Genomic DNA, 16750 nt, shown 5'->3' on the forward strand with positions numbered 1-16750 from the left:
AATTTCTAGTCTAGAGTGTATATGCATGAAACATAAAGTCATAAACTCAATGAAACATGCGTTTCACAATTTTTCCCGTTACATACGGTCTCAATCAAAAGTAAAGCCTCATGCCAAACCCAACCACAATCAAAAGCAAGATGAAGAGGGCACTCTATCTCCCTCCTTTTCCTCTCTTTTCTTAAGAGTTTAAAACATTAGGGGAGTGGGAACTGGTTACCAACTAAACCAGTCAACCATATAGGTATGACTCTACAAACCACTCTAACCATAACCATCTGTCATTCTCTAATAGGTGTTAGGAAAACAAACTACAACTACAACATAACCATAAAAAGAAGTCCTTTTACGACATTTCATTTTAGTTTAAACCGCATAAATCTACAATTTTTAAATTTGTCAGTATATTTTATTTAAATATTCAAATTGTGATCTATTTCCATTGAGTATTGATAAAATATTCCTATTAGAATTTAAAAAAAAATTCCACACATATTTTTAAATGTCTATTATGTAGATAAGTTAATCGTTCACTTTAATTATACAAATTGGCCAATCTAAAATTATGTTTGATGTTACTAGTTCCCAACAAGTGGCAGTTGAATAACGTGGCCAGACAAATGTACTGTCCAACCACTAAACCCTAACACTCGCGCCCCCTCTCTTTAGCCTTATATTAAGACCAAGTTCAACCTGACAGCCCCCAAACTCGTCCTTTCCCAAATATTGCATCTTTTTGCTGTCTTTGCTCTTAAACGGCAAATTACCAATAGCACCAAGAATCACATAGTGTTTAACTAAGCTTTAATGATGGCTTCTTATTCTTCTGTATTACAGGGCAAAGAAGATAAAAGTTTCCCTCCTCCTCACAAGTTGTTCCCAAGTTTTTCCATGGAAGAACAAAACAAGAAAGTTCAAGATTTTAACTTTGAAGAACAGAGTACTAATGGGCTGAAGAAAGTAAAAGCTAATTGGGGAAATGATTCTATTTTTGGTTTATATGAACACTCGTCTTCGTCTGGTTTAAGCAGCCCTTTTGGTTCTGAACTTGGCTCAACAGAAACTGATGAAACTGAAATTGAGGAAGATGAAGATTTCATTGCCCAGTTGACTCGACAAATGGCTGATTATATGCTTAAAGATGATGATGAAGAAGAAGAAGTTTCTGTTGATGAAAACGATGTTGATGAAAACAGAGTCCCAAATTATACTGTCCAGGTTAATTATATATTCTCAAGATTGCAACTTTTTACCTTTTCTTTTGTTGTTAATCAATTTTACTGAACTTGGTACTCTTTTTCAGACATCAAACCAATATGGGTTGGCTGGGAATTGGTCGAATTACAATTCCAGGGAGATATGTTACTATAACCAAGAATCTTTAGGCACATATGTTAAGCCTGTGGCAGACTCTGTGAATCAAGGAAACAGTTCTAATACTGTATTTTACTCTAGTGATGATTTGAAGAGACCAATTCATGTAAGAACCGAAATTTGAAGTTGTTTCTTGATAAGTCTTTACTATCTAACTGAATTGACTATATATCTTATAGCTGACTTTTGCTTTTCTTTTTTGGTACTGATTTTTAGGTATACCACTTGAAAGACCAACCAACTACAGCAAAACAGAAGCCCTCTAAAGGTAAGCGAGTCAAGGGGACAACTACTGAGTCGGTTCAGAAACTCAAGATTGAAAAAAACAACATGCAGAGTACTTTAACCAAAAAACAAACACTTGGTGGAGATAAGATTCATCATCCTATACAGAGTAATGGAGCAGGCATGAGGGCAATATTTCTCGGAGCATCCGGTTCGAAAAACGGGTCATCTGGAGGAACTGGGGTCTTCTTGCCTCGCAGAATTAATCCAAATCCTAATCCTACTGCAACAGCACCAAAAAAGAAATCTGGTATGTTCATTGTTACTCACACTTTAGTTGGCTTCAATGAATCAATATCTGAATTTTTTATATATTTATCTTCACTTTAATTGTGAATTAAAAAAATGTATGATTAAACCTTACAACCAAATGGAGGTAAATGGACCCCATTAGGGATTCAACCAATTAATAGAGTTGACGTTCAGACTTTGTCCGCCTACAATTTTTATTTTGTTACTGTATCAAGAAACCTGTCAGTATCAGAAATATACCACCACCATAGATTTACTTCATTTGCTGGTTAGATTCCAGTGTATTGTTGTGTGGTTCATTCTTTTTAATTATTTTTCTGACCAATACGAATACGTATTAAAAATATCACCTTAGGGTAAATGCTACTTGTTGGTTGGTGTCCCGCGACACCTTGTTAGGCAGGATTTTATTCCCTCCATTCCATCTTATTTCACCTTTTTTGTTCCAGAAGTAATTATGTCGTTCAACCTTGTCTTAGCATCTTCCATTTCTTATTTTCCCCTTTTCATTATGATAAACATAGGAAATACTCTGAGTTATACATTGGTAGAGGTATTTTTACACTGTTAAATCTATATGAATTAACTTTTGACATGAAATTTCAAATTTATAATTACTTTGTAAGTAATTTGATTGTGTGACTTTTTTTTACATATTCAACACAAACTTAAACTCTATAATGCATTTGTCGCGAAACTTTTATAGTTTTGTAAATATGAACTATTTCATTTATGTATGTGACGGTGTTTGACTAAAGAAGGAATTTGAGAAAGAGGGACAGACTTTTGGAATTTATGGTCTTTATCTTAAATATACGTTAGGTTTCTATAAAGTATGTCATTTAGAATAAAATGAAAAAAATTAAACTTTAATTATTTTTAAATATAAAAGTATGATATTGTCATGTAAAATAAAACGATAACAAATAGAATAGGTGTGGGAAAAAAGATTTGTACTTAATTTTCTTAGGTCGAAATCACCCATTATTGGACCACAACAACATTGGCTATTGTTTTGTGACGAGTATTCCGAATTTGGTAATATAATCATACGTTCTCATTACTTAACCTTACAGATAATTCAAATCAAACGATATTCAATAAGAAGACTGTACAAGCGAAAACGACTTTACATGAGATCTATAAGTAATTCCAATTAATTGATTCTGTAAAATGAGAGATGCATGCATTTTCTTATCCAAGGAATCTGGATTTGAATCTGAATTCATCAATCTAACTACATTGGAATCCTCTGGATGGTGGGATCCATTTTAGTTGCTAATGTTTAAGGCATCCACGCTAGACAACTGACTTTATATCAATCATATATTATCTATATACATATCTCGCCCACCACGATTGTCAATTTTTTATGTTTTGTTTATTATGAATATGAAGTTATGACAGAGACATTTTAATAAGTACGTAATCAGATAACAACTCTTTCTGATATTTTTATTTCCTACCACATAGTGCTCGTAATGCTTATCATGATTCTTTTTTGTCAATACACAATGATGGAGATTATTTACTGTTTCTTTTTCGTTAGATTTTTTATTCATGCAACTAACCTCTTCTCGGTTTAGCACCTTTTTATTGAATATCTATTTGAGTTGAAATTAGAAGAAATATTTAAATTATATCTTTGTAAAAAGAATTTAATTACCAAAAAGATCTTGGTGGAATCTCTCAGTGCTTTTATTTAGTATATTTTTTGATATATTTCCTTTCGTCCAAATAAAATTGTTCTTTTAGTTTCGGTTAAGCTATCAATATGAATGGGTGGTGGTTGGGGGTCCATATTAGTACGAAGAAAAAGGTATCATTATTTGTCTTACCTTATATTTGGAAGGAATGCGAGAAGAGAATCGAATTCAAAAACTTGTACTAGAGTATATGGGGTATTTAGGATTGTGTTTTAAATGTTTGGTGATTTTTGTAAATATGACTTCTAGTTCTGTTCTCTAGAAAAGCTTTTCGAAAATAAAAGGGATAATAGCACTTTGGTCCTCAGTTATCGGTAAATTTTGTTTTGGTCTTTGTGATATTTGACTAAATATCGTAAGTCGTAACCTTCAATTAATTGAAATGTGCATTTTTGGTCTCTTTGTGTAAGAAGTATGGACTATCTTTATAGTAAGTATTATTACCTCAAATATGAAATAGCACTATAAGCTTAATATAACACATGGATAATTAACTGGTGGAACAATTAATAATTATGGTAAATTTTTGAATATTCACCAACAAAGAGATTAAAAATGTATATATTTTAATTAATTAAAGGTTAAATGTGCTTAAATCTTATATTATAATGACTATTATAGTCTAACAACGTGGAAGCTGGTTATGTATGTAATAATGTAAAATATAGATGCAAGTTAGGTGGTACTACTATTTCACAGTTTAACAATCCATAAGCTAACCTTTTTTCAACAATCCAAAAGCTAACATGGCAACGTAATTTTTCATGACAATTGGACAGGAAATTCAACGGTTCTAATACCAGCTAGAGTGCTACAAGCGCTGCAACAACACTTCAACCACATGGATGCTTTGTCTCAATCAAACACATGTGCTGTCTCTCCTTCTCACCTTCCCAAAAATGGTAAGATTATTCAAAAAACAATGCAAATCTCCATAGCATCTTTGATTACATTTTTTGATACACGATGGTGAAAATGAATTTTTACATTATCAGATCATCTGAAAGGATACCACCATAGAAAGTCTAAAAATTATTCAGATACAAGTTAAAAATAATGAGAGGGTATTAATTGAATGAATCGGATCAGAACTGAAGTGTTTTGCACGTTTGGATCATTAAATGACTGATTTATTTGAGATTTGGTAACAAAGAGATTAGATGATCTGTTTCTGAATAATGGTTGCTGTATTCAGGATTTTGTGAGAATTACAACCTAGTCAACAATAAGATTACGTGATCTCTTAGTTTTAGCTCATTAAATCATTGATGCATTCGAGATTAACAAAAAAAATCCTTATGGTGATTTGTTTGCAGATGCAGAGAATGAAACAGAGGGTTTCGTTTCTAAAGAAAATCAACATTCAGAAGACCAAACAAGTGTGGTAAACGACCAAGAGATGCAGCTACCTCAAGAATGGACGTATTGACATGGTTGTGATTATATTATTATTGACGGGGTATCAATTATCATATTTATTGGGAAGCAACTAATAAGGACAAGGGTGAACGAGAAGAATATTCTAGTGCAAATAATATAGGAATCTTGGTGTAGATATTAAGTGGTTTGAAATAGTAATAAGTAGTGATGTTGAAAGTGACGTGGCTTTCAATTTCACCAAGCAAGTCAAGATGGATGACGAATAACACGTTTTAGGTTGTAGTACTTGTATCATACAAGATGTGGCTTGTTCCTTAGGATGCTATTGTATTGATGGGAGGGGTAGATGTCTTATTTGTTATGCGTTGTAGTAATAAAAATTGATTGGAGGTGTGATCAGTGATGTATCCAATTCAAGAATGTGAAAAAGCCAAGTGCAAATAAAAATTATTCCTTTTATGTTGGTGCATGCAGTAAGTTTTTGCCTTAAGAAACCAAGGACAAGGAAACTCGTTTCACACTCTGTATTCTGATAAGAAAATAGATTTTCGGCCTAATTAAATAAGGTAAGGAACATATTTCTATCTCTTTTTTTTTTTAAAGGTCTTTTTTATTTTATTTTATTACATAGGGATAGGGGAAAATGGAGGAGGGGATTACAACGTGGGGATTCGAACCTTCACCAATAAGATGAAAGTTCAGGTAGTCAACCAATTAAATTACTAGATCCCTACATCATATCATATTTCTATCAATGTGAGACTTAAACACTTTTTGACGCGCCTAGAATTGTACAATATAAAATGAGTTTAAAATTGGGTAAACAATAAATTGAGATGACCCCGATTATGATATCATGATAAGAAAAATATTTTGGGTCTAAGTCAATTCTAAAAACGGGCCGATGTGCACGGGTATTCGATTTTGACAATGCCGTTTAATTTGTGCTTGTTTCTTAGAATTTTTATCCAAGTATTTACACTTCGGACAACTTCAGACATACGGTGTATGAAGTTAGTATTAACAAAGTCTAACTTCAGACGCAGTGTTTGAAGTATAGACACATATGACTGAAGTTCAATCACTTTTTACTGAACTTTGAAGAGAAATGCATGAGCTTGACGCATATACTCCCTCTGTTTCAATTTATTTGAACTTATTTCCTTTTTAGTCCGTGCCAAAATGAATGACTTCTTTCCTAATTTGGAAACAAATTCACTTTATGAATGATTTACAGTCATACAAATTTTCAAGGCTTATTTTGAACCACAAGTTTTAAAAGTCTTCCCTCTTTCTTAAATGTCGTGTCCAGTCAAATGAGTTCATATAAATTAAAACGGAGGAAGTATTACTTTAAACAGGTTACATGGCGATGTCAAAACAGTTTATCCCAATATATTTCTACTTAAAATTAGCTTATAAGGTGATGGTTACTCAAAATTGTATAAAGAGAAACATAACCCTATTTCCACCGACGGGGCTCAACACATTGTCCTACCGGAATTGCAGACAGGCTAATTAACGAGTGCCAGCTATTGATTTGGACAAATGTGATGAGATCTTTGTGGTATTGTATGGACTCTAACATTTGGGATATCATACCTTGATTTCCGAGACATATCTTTCCACTTTCTTTGTGGTATCTCTTTCCACTTTCTGGCTCAGATCCAGATCTCAAGTTTCCTTTTAAAATCAGAATATACAATACTCCATGTTGCTATTACTACTTTTGGTAATTTTGCATGACAATAATTTGCCGTTTAACAACTCGAGTAAGTTTTTCTTTGATTACTGACTTCTCGAACACTTTACAATATTTGTAATTAATAGAAACCTATGATTGGTCAGTTCAACAACAAGCATATCCTCGAAAGCTAATTTTATCTACCGAGGCTAGTAGATTAGAGATACTAATTTTAAATAGAAAATTTATTTCAAAAGAATTGAGGAATTTGTTCAACCACATAATCCATTTTAACAGATTAAATTTGTTACTTCTGTAGAGGGTCTAATCTTATGAAAACTATAATTTTCAATAAAAAGCGTTTTTATTAGCAAGGGTGGCGTCTAAATAACGACTCTATTCGAGTAATAAATAGTTAACTAACTCGATCTTATCTATACTCTAGAGGCTGGCTTTAAATGACGTGTCGAAGAACTGTCCACAATGTCTCCTTTCCCTTTTACTTGTTGTATATACACACAGTGTATAAAATTAATTTTTCACTCGCAAATCACAGTCATATTAGATTATGTAGGAGTTTAGTAGCTTAATTGGTTGACTATCTGAACTTTTATTTTCGTGGTGAAGGTTCGAATCCCCACATTGTAATTTCCTCTCCTATTTCTCCTTTCTCTCCCCCTATGTAATAAAAACAATTAAAAAAAAATCATATTAGATTACATCACATTGTACTTGGACAAGTCACATGAGGCCTGAGGGTGGTGGTGGTCAATGGTAAACGTCGATATTCCCTAATATTTATTCTATCTGAATTTGGACTTTCTGCATTATTCTTTAGGTATGAAAACAAACTACACCAAAAAAAAAAAGTAATAATGATAATAAAATATTAAAAACAGTATACACCTGGGGGAATAATTCTTTTGCTATAAACTAGTACAAACAGTTCGAATTGTATTTAAGATCTGATTCTTGACGAATTAAGAGGATTGAATTATAATGCATGTGGAATATAAACGTGTCAACCGGTCCGGTTTAACCGGTTCAAACCGGTAACCGGACCGGTAAAACCGGAACCGGTTCAAACCGGTAACCGGACCGGTAAAACCGGAACCGGTTCCGGTTAACCGTTTATTTCTTATCGGTCCGATTTTGATTTTTTTGAAACCGGAACCGGTTAAATCGGTAAAATTGGAACCGGACCGATTAAACCAGTAATTTTTTTTTTTTTTTTTAATATAGTCGTTGGGGGCTGTGGGCTGTGTCCGTTATTGGACCGTTGGCAACGGTCCATTTGCATAAACTCAATTTTTGCCCCCCAACCCCCCCTCCCCCAACCCCCCAAACTTTTTTTTTAACACTTTAACCCATTCCTCACCCCTATATAAACCCTTCTTCATTTTCATTTTAATCCACACCAATTCACTCTTCTCTTTCTCTCAAATCTCAATCTCTCAATTATAGTTACTTTGCAATAATTAACCACTTTAATTTTCTCTCAAATAAATATTATAAAGTCTTATTCTAGTTTCAATTATTAATTTTGCAATTATAATATTATTGGTGGAGTTGGTGATTTTGTAACAATCCGAAGTAGCTTTGGTGGATTTGCAATTCTAGCCACCTTCACTTTGTTGGAAATTAATCCGGCAATTTGGTACCTTCGTTCCAACTCTATCTTTATTTTTCGCAATTTAATTTACGCAATTTAATTCTAGCAATTTAATTTGTTGCAATTTATTTGATTGTGATTTAAATTAATTCTATTTAATAATGGCAAAGAGATTTAGACGTGGTGCCTGTAGTAGTAGTGGTATTGTTAGGGGTGGGCTTAATGAGGAAACATTTGTGGAAGAAACACCTAATTTAGGTATTGATGTTGGTGGAAATAATCCACTTTTAGGTCATGAGGCAATGCAACAACATTTTATCGACATTTTTAATGAAATTGATGATGATGGTGATGAAACACAACCCCCCCCCCCCCCCCCCCCCCGAAAATCCCATAGGAGATACATGCCCTGCACAATCACGTACACAAGACAAACCGCCTAGAACTCGTAAGTCAACCGCTAAAATTTGGAAATTTATGACTAAGAATAGGTAAAACCAATCAGCTACATGTACCCTATGTGGACAAGTATTTAGTTTTAAGCAAGGAACTAGTAAGGATGGTGGAACGGGTACACTAAACGGTCATATGAGAAGCAAACATATGGATGTTTGGGGAGAGCAAACGAGTTCAAATGTGGGGGGTATTCAAATGACGATAGACCCACGAACTGGTAGAAATTTTAAGTATGACAAGAAAAAAGAGCGTGTAGAAATAGCTAAAATGGTAGCTTATGATTGTTTACCATTTTCCTTTCCCTCGGGTTTGGGGTTTGTTACTTACATTCAACGTTGTTATAATCCGTTATTTGAGGGTATTCCTAGAAGTACTTGTAGAGCGGATGTTATAGATTTGTATAAAAAATATAAATTTTATTTGCGCCATGTATTTAATTCTTTAAATTTTAATGTTTCTCTTACCGCTGATTTGGGTCTTAGTCTTAACAAGTTAGATTTTTTTGCTCTTACATGTCATTGGGTTGATGGCAATTGGGTTATGCAAAAAAGAATTATAGCTTTTTATATGATGAAGGAAAAGGTCGTCATGATGGAAATTTTTTAGCGGATTCAATGTCTACTATAATGAGATTTTTTAATATTTATAGAAAAACACTTTGTATTGCTTTAGATAATGCTTCTAATAATACAAAGGCGATTGGTCTTTTAAAAAGAGAAATAAACCCTCCGCTAAAAAATATTTTTCATATGAGATGTAGTTGTCACATTTTAAATTTAATTGTTAAAGATGGTCCTGTGTGTTTTGACGATTCTATTCAAAAAGTTAGAGATGCGGTTGCGTTTCTTTTTTGTAATGCTAATAGGGCAAGACTTAGAGATTTTAAGAATGCTTGTGTGGAAAATAACCTTAGACCTAGGAAAATTCAAATAGAAATTGAGACTAGGTGGAACTACACTTACATTATGCTACAACAAGCATATGAGTATAGGATTCCCATACAACAAGTTCACAACAAATATAATATTAATAGTGATGATTGGTTAAATTTTTCGCATTGGGAAGATGTTAAAGAATGTGTTGAACTCTTAGAAGCCTACATTAATTGGGTCAACTAAATGATGTGATACTTGTGCATAGGGATATACATGAATCGGGTTGGTTTAGATTTTTCAAATACCTAACCAAACCAATTATGTTGAATTTTTATATTTACAAATGAAACCAAACCAATAAAATTCGGGTTTTTCAACCTCGGATTTTTTCGGGTTATTCAGTTTTCTCGGATTTTTCGGGGTTTCTTTTTCTCGAAAAAGTCTTCATACAAAACATATAACTTTACTTCAAACATTTCTTTAGTCCTAGTAAGATACAACTATATAATTAAGGTGTTTCTTAAGAAAATAACACAAAATGTGAGATGAGTGATGACATTGTATTAAAATATTCAACAAAAAAGATAATAAAATCGGTTAAATAAATACGCTAATTGATAAGCCATAAAGAAAATGATCATAATCTAAAAATACTAAGTCATGCTAAAATAAGTACGACTAATAAGTAATTCTATTAATTACATGACAAATTACATGACAAAGGAGAAAATAAAATTAAGTGAAGTATTTTCATTTTTTAAATCAATTCTGCAAAACTAAAAAATAGATATCCAACATTATTGTCATTCTTAGTGTTAGAATTGAATTTCTTTTGTTAGCATTAGCGTTGAGTTAGTTTTGGTTTGGATTTTATTTAAGTTATTAGCATCTATGGGCTATAAAAATTATTAACATTAAAAATTATAAGTCCAAGCTTGAAATAGTAAGTTAAAAGACAAAAAACTATGAATTTTTTTAAGAAATATTTATAAATTATATTACAAATAAATTTTTTTATGCATAAAATATTTTAAAGAATTGAATACATGTAATGTATTGCAAAATTCCAACTGAGTAAAAAAACAAATTGTCTTAATGCAAATCTCTACCTTAAGGCAGAGTTTTGCCTTATGCCTGAAGGCAAATGTCACGACCCAAACCGGAGGGCCGTGACTGACACCCAAGACCCTACTTGGTTGAGTGCCATACCACTATTCCATCCAGGAGTCACGACTTTTTGTGAATCTTTAATCTACGAAATTAGGGGTGTTCATGGTTCGGTTTGGGTCAGTTATTGATTAACACCATAACCAAATCAATTTAGTCGGTTTTTAAATGTATACAACCATAACCAAATCAAATAAAATAATAACCACCGGTTTGGTTATTGTTGGTTTGGTTCGGTTTGGTTCAATTTTTCGGTTTATGACTAGCAGCCATGAGACTTATCAGTAAAACATTAAAAAGTTGAAAAAGACATGTCTTTTTTTTGTTCAAACGATAACTTTTATTTATAGTTTAAGGTGGAACATACATCATAGAAACATTTTCACTATTAGTGATAGTGTAGTACTCAAGTTATCCGAAATTACTAAATTATTACATATAGAGCTAAAAACTAACTTAATGGTGGCTGCACCATTTTTGTCATCTTAATACATACACCTGGAAATAAAGTAGAGCATAGGAGTTTTTAGTTGCTATTACAAACATACGTATTATCAATTAAACATAAAGACTACCTAAAATTAAAATTAAAATATATGAAATAAAAAAACTTTGGGGCAGTACTTGCATTTTGCCCTCAATTCTCCCATTTTATTAAAAAAACTTTGTGTAATGATCCAAACTTCAGACCCTATCCCCAAGGCTAGGGTCTCGACTACAGAGTTGTTCTTTTCTCCTTAAACAATCATGTGAAATAAATAGACCAAAAATAAAATTAATGATTAAAAGGTATAAAATATTTATAATTATTTATGAAAAACTAATATTATACATATAAATAATTATAAAATTTATGTATATAATTAATCGGTTTGGTTCGGTTATTTATTCGGATATTTTTTAATAGAATCATAACCAAACCAAATATTATCGGTTTTTAAAATTTAAAACCAAATCAAACCAAACCAAATGTCGGGTTTTTTATTCGGTTAGGTTAAATTTTCGATTTGGTTTCGATTTTAACCAAAACCGTGAACAGCCCTATACGAAACGACGCTTCCGTCAGGTAAAAAAAAACTTTTCAATAAAACTCTTTCGTCAAATCAGGGATTTCTCCCTTATCGTTAATCCAAAGAAAACCTTTAGTCACAATAAAGTCTTTAAAAATAAAGCATAAAAACACATCGACCTATATGGTCGCTTTACACCACTGTCGACATCTCGACGCACTATCCACAGGACACTGTCTGTAAAAGTCTCTAACATACACGAGATACCAAAACATAAGTACTTTGACTCGGCAACACTCCGAACTAAGATAGAGCTCACCAATCCAGCCGATAGCCTGGGAACATCCTATAACCAATGTCTTTTACTCATCTATATACACCTGTGTGGCATGAAACGCAGTGTCCACAAGAAGGGACGTCAGTACGAACAGTGTACTGAGTATATAAGGCATGAATAACAACAAATAAAGATGTGAAATGTAATATAGAATGGGAGGGATAACCTGTACATCCTAAAATCATATGCACACAAGCACCTATATACATATATACACATATACACATATAACATAAGTATTAGTGTTGCCGAACGTGCAACCCGATCCATAAATGTTAGTACTGTGGAACGTACAACCCGATCCATATAAGTTAGTGCCGAGGAACGTACGACCCGATCCATATAAGTTAGTGCCGAGAAACGTACGGCCCGATCTATATAAGTTAGTGCCGAGGAACGTACGACCCGATCCATATATACCATATTCATATACATAATGTAAATAGTATACATGAAATCTCATATGAAAGCTACAACTTCATCGGAGTGAAATAAGGTCGGTAACCTTCGATTCATATTATGGAACAACCATTATCGCTACATCTCACCTCGAAGGAACAATTCATGAGGTGGATCAACAACAATGAATAGAATCGAGAAAATTATGAAATAGCTCAACATTTTCATATCATCGTTGAAATCATAACTTGAGACTTTTAAGCACAAAATCATCATCATCGTAATCCTCATAGAAACATTCTCATCTTTAGCATCATAAGAAGCTTTAAGAGTCATAAACTTCTAGCTTTTGAAATCAATGAGGTTATAGGAACATTTATGAAATCATACCATAGGAATCATACCTTGAAAAGAAAGGGACGAGCCTTAACATACCTAATTGATCTCCTATGAATTAACGCTTATTCTCCCGAACTTACAAATCTACAATCAAGAGAAATTATACTACCGTTAGATTTATCGTCATATGCCTATCTCAAGTCCTTAAACCTAACTCCTTTAGAATCTGCCAAAATTCGGGCAGCATCTCCCCTGTTTATATGCCTAGCCCGAAATTCCAATCCAGCAACCAACAACAACAACAACAATACCTCAACCACAATATTATCAATACCAATATATTCCATAAAACATCCCACACGATGTTTTTCAACATACAACAACAATATACACTTCCTTTCTTCCCAATTGTTATAGCCCGTATTTTGTACATTCGGATATTTCAAGGTAGCCGTGGGAAGCTAAGGGCAAGACTATTTTCCAAAATTATTTTAATGTACAAGTTGTTTATTAGTATGGAAATATTGAGAAAGGCTAAGGGTAAAAAAGGAAATTCACAAGAAGGTTCATGGTAATATTGTGGAAGGCTAGGGGCAAAATGAGAATTTCACAAAATATTCAAGAAGGTTCTTGAAAGGGCCATGTTGGCCGTGTGGCATATGTCCACATTTTTATTAAATGGGGCTAATTATAAATATATATGGACCAAAGCTTACATAACAAGACAAGTAGTCATCTTTGTTTATTTTGAGAAAGTTCAAGAAAAAGGGAGAAGGGGACATGTGTCCACTTTGTGTTGGTAGAAGCCATATATATATATATATATATATATACAATTGATGACAAAATAAAGCATATTCATCTTTTAAACCATGAAACTTCAAGAAGAAAAACTTGGAGAAAGAATAGGGGCCATTCGGCCATGGTTCCAAAAATTTGGTCCATGAAAATTGATCAAGAAAAAATATTTTCTTCTAGTATTTCAACTAATTTGAAGGCCTTAATTAACATGGGGTGGTTGTTGAAGCAAGCAAACCATTCATTTGTGCAAGTTTACAACCCTAGCCAATTTAAGAAGTGGAGTGAGAAAGGTATGTATTCAATCTTCTTTTACATGTGTTATAGATGATTTATGTATATTGAAGTATGTAGGAATGGATGAAACTCATGAAATATGAATATAGGGGTTATGGCCGAATATAGAGTATGTTGACAAGATGTGATGAAGTGATTTTATTTAGTATTTTGATTGTCGTAATTGTGGATTCCATGATGAAAATGAAGGTTGGATGAATTGAAATGAAGTTGTAATCGTTGAGAAATTATTAGAGGAATTAATGTGATTCTAATATGGTTTCTTGTAATTATGAGAATAATGTTGTTAGTGTGTGAATTATAGGTATAGTTCATGAATTGAAGGAAGGAAATGTGTTGTTATTGTTATTGTTGCACTTTGGAAGGTTTCGGGTGAAGTGGTATGTTGGTTGGGTTGTTTGAACATTATGTGAATTGTTTGAAAATTCTTGAACCATGTTAGAATGATTTCGGATTAACACTTAAATGCGAGATCGTTGGTGTTAGTTTGGCTATATATGGTCGATTTGAATGTAAATGGGATGTTGTCGAATTATGTAGAAGAAAGTTACTAACGTTAGAATGCGTCCTGAATTGATTGTTGATGTTGTTGGCATGATTATTGGGATTGTTGTTGATAAATTGGCCGAGTTGAATTCTCGGATTGTTGATTGATAATTTGGCCGAGTTGGATTCTCGGGGATGGATGTTTTTACAGGGGAAATGCTACCGAAATTTCGGCAGATTATAAGTGAATTTATTTGAAAGACTAAGACAAGTGTGTGACGATGAGTTTAATGATTGTGTAAATCTTCTTGAATGTAGATTAGCGATAACGAGCTTGGACAATTAAGCATAGCTAATAGGGCGTGGAGCAGGTATGTAAGGCTTACTCTTTCTTTCTTTTGGCATGTCCTAGAGCCAAATAAGGTTGTCATACCCCATTTTAACCGGGTTAAAGTAAGAGTACGACATATTGGTGATTCCTATTTATTTTGTTTTAAGGAGTCGCCACCTAATTAATTTAACGGTGAATTAGGACACCTAGATGTTAACTAAGGTAAAGTTAAACTAAACTTCTGTTAATAGTCTGCTTAACTAATGTGATTCCAGGTAAGGGCTCTATATTATCCTAAAGGGAAGGGGTTAGGCATCCTTTAGAATCCGTTAACTACGGTTATCCGGCCAAACTTAGGTTAATTAATTGAGAGTAAATAAGATGTTTAAATTTTAAGAAAATGGCTTATAATGTTATTAAGGTTTTAAAGAAAAATATAATAACGCTGTTTGAAAAAAGATATGCTAAGGCTTTAAATAAAAAATGCTATTTTAAAAATAAGACTTGCAAAATATAATGATACGCATATAAATAGAAGCTTTTAAGAGAAGTCCTAACCAATTTAAACTCAGAATAAAATTACATCATATAAGTATAGTGGTGTGGAAAGTCATAGACTTATTTTATACGTAGAATGCAAAAGATGATGAATTTTCTTTTCTTTTTAACTTTATTTAACTATGCTCAGCTAAAAATATATATAATTGGATGAATCTTGAAAGCAATGTTTATAAAATATACTTGAATTTATATTTGTGTATTAGTGACGCTTTGGAAATGTCTATGACAGTAAGAATAAAATATGATTCCCTTTACTTAAAATATATAGTCATGTTATTTTGCAAATCAATTGTTCCAAATAAAATAAATATTAGACATTATAAATAGTTTTAACATGAAAAAAAGAGAATAAAACTTATGGAATTAATTGTTAATTTTCTTGGATTAACTACCCATTACTAAAACTAAGTCTCATATTAATCTAGTAAGGTTCATTTGGCTAAGGAAACAAACAAGTAAAGTGTTAGTTGCACAAATACAAATCAAATACATGAAATGAAATAAAGGGGGCAAATGATATTAAAATGGGCTCAGCCCACTTTAGGACTGCTGAGAAACTGTCACGCTATTGGGCCTTAGCCCAGAACTTCCGTTTCTTTTGTTTTGTTGCGGACTGGCTGGACGCGGGAAAGATTTCGTTGGGCTTTTAGCCCAACACCGGATGTGGAGGAAGAACGAGTCCCTCGGGCTCGTATGCGATGTTCATGCATAAAAACGGAAGAAAATGATTAGTATATAATCGATGAATAAGGTCAAACATGTAGAATACAAACTCAACCAAATCAACAGATTGTGTATATTCTATGTATATTTGAAGTATACCTTGTGTATACATAGGTATACGATCTCACAGCCTTAACAACGTTAAAGCATTTATAACGTACTGAAGCACATAATCTGCCCAGCAATGGCAGTGGACATTACAAGAAAAATTATACAATATGCTAAGGCAAACAACATCAACACAACAATAGCGGTGAGTATTGCAGGAAAACTGCCTAGTATGTTAAGGCAAAACAACATTGGAGTATTTATACATACTAAGGCAACATCTGCCCAGCATTAGCAATAACGAAATCTGCAGATTTTGGGATGATTCATGGTATACCAAACATCTACTAAATTTAGGAGGGGCATTTATGGCATTCAGACACATTTCAATTCATATCTTTATGTTAACAAAGCAAGACACCATTAGTTATAATAAAAAAAACCATCTCTGCATGTAGCTTATAATACTAAAGCGATAACAGAATATCGTCGCCTCTCAGTTCACATTATTCAATCAGTTTCTCATCTATCATGAACATATAAAGAGGAAGACAAAATACTGAGGCAGAGACATAACACAGACAGGTAGAATACCAGGCCTCAAAGTCATTTTGAAACAAGTAATATATG

General features: G+C 32.9%; 1 protein-coding gene across 1 annotated transcript; it reads left to right on the top strand.

The window, feature by feature from the left end:
* Positions 1-633: 633 nt before the first annotated feature.
* On the top strand, positions 634-5456 carry LOC132605888 (uncharacterized). The gene is made up of 5 exons (XM_060319164.1): positions 634-1218; positions 1304-1480; positions 1591-1909; positions 4397-4519; positions 4934-5456. Exons 1-5 carry the CDS (start codon positions 808-810, stop codon positions 5044-5046), a joined length of 1143 nt encoding a protein of 380 aa, XP_060175147.1. The 5' UTR covers positions 634-807; the 3' UTR covers positions 5047-5456.
* The last annotated feature ends 11294 nt before the right edge of the window (positions 5457-16750 follow it).

Source organism: Lycium barbarum, chromosome 1 (assembly GCF_019175385.1).
Source record: "Lycium barbarum isolate Lr01 chromosome 1, ASM1917538v2, whole genome shotgun sequence".
Lineage (NCBI taxonomy): Eukaryota > Viridiplantae > Streptophyta > Magnoliopsida > Solanales > Solanaceae > Lycium > Lycium barbarum.

What these genes read in the sequence shown, in the direction of transcription:
- LOC132605888 (XM_060319164.1), top strand. Translation starts at nt 808, where the DNA reads ATGATGGCTTCTTATTCTTCTGTATTACAGGGCAAAGAAGATAAAAGT. An exon ending in AGCACCAAAAAAGAAATCTG is followed by an intron (nt 1,910 to 4,396) that starts GTATGTTCATTG and finishes ACAATTGGACAG; the next exon opens with GAAATTCAACGGTTCTAATA. An exon ending in TTCTCACCTTCCCAAAAATG is followed by an intron (nt 4,520 to 4,933) that starts GTAAGATTATTC and finishes ATTTGTTTGCAG; the next exon opens with ATGCAGAGAATGAAACAGAG.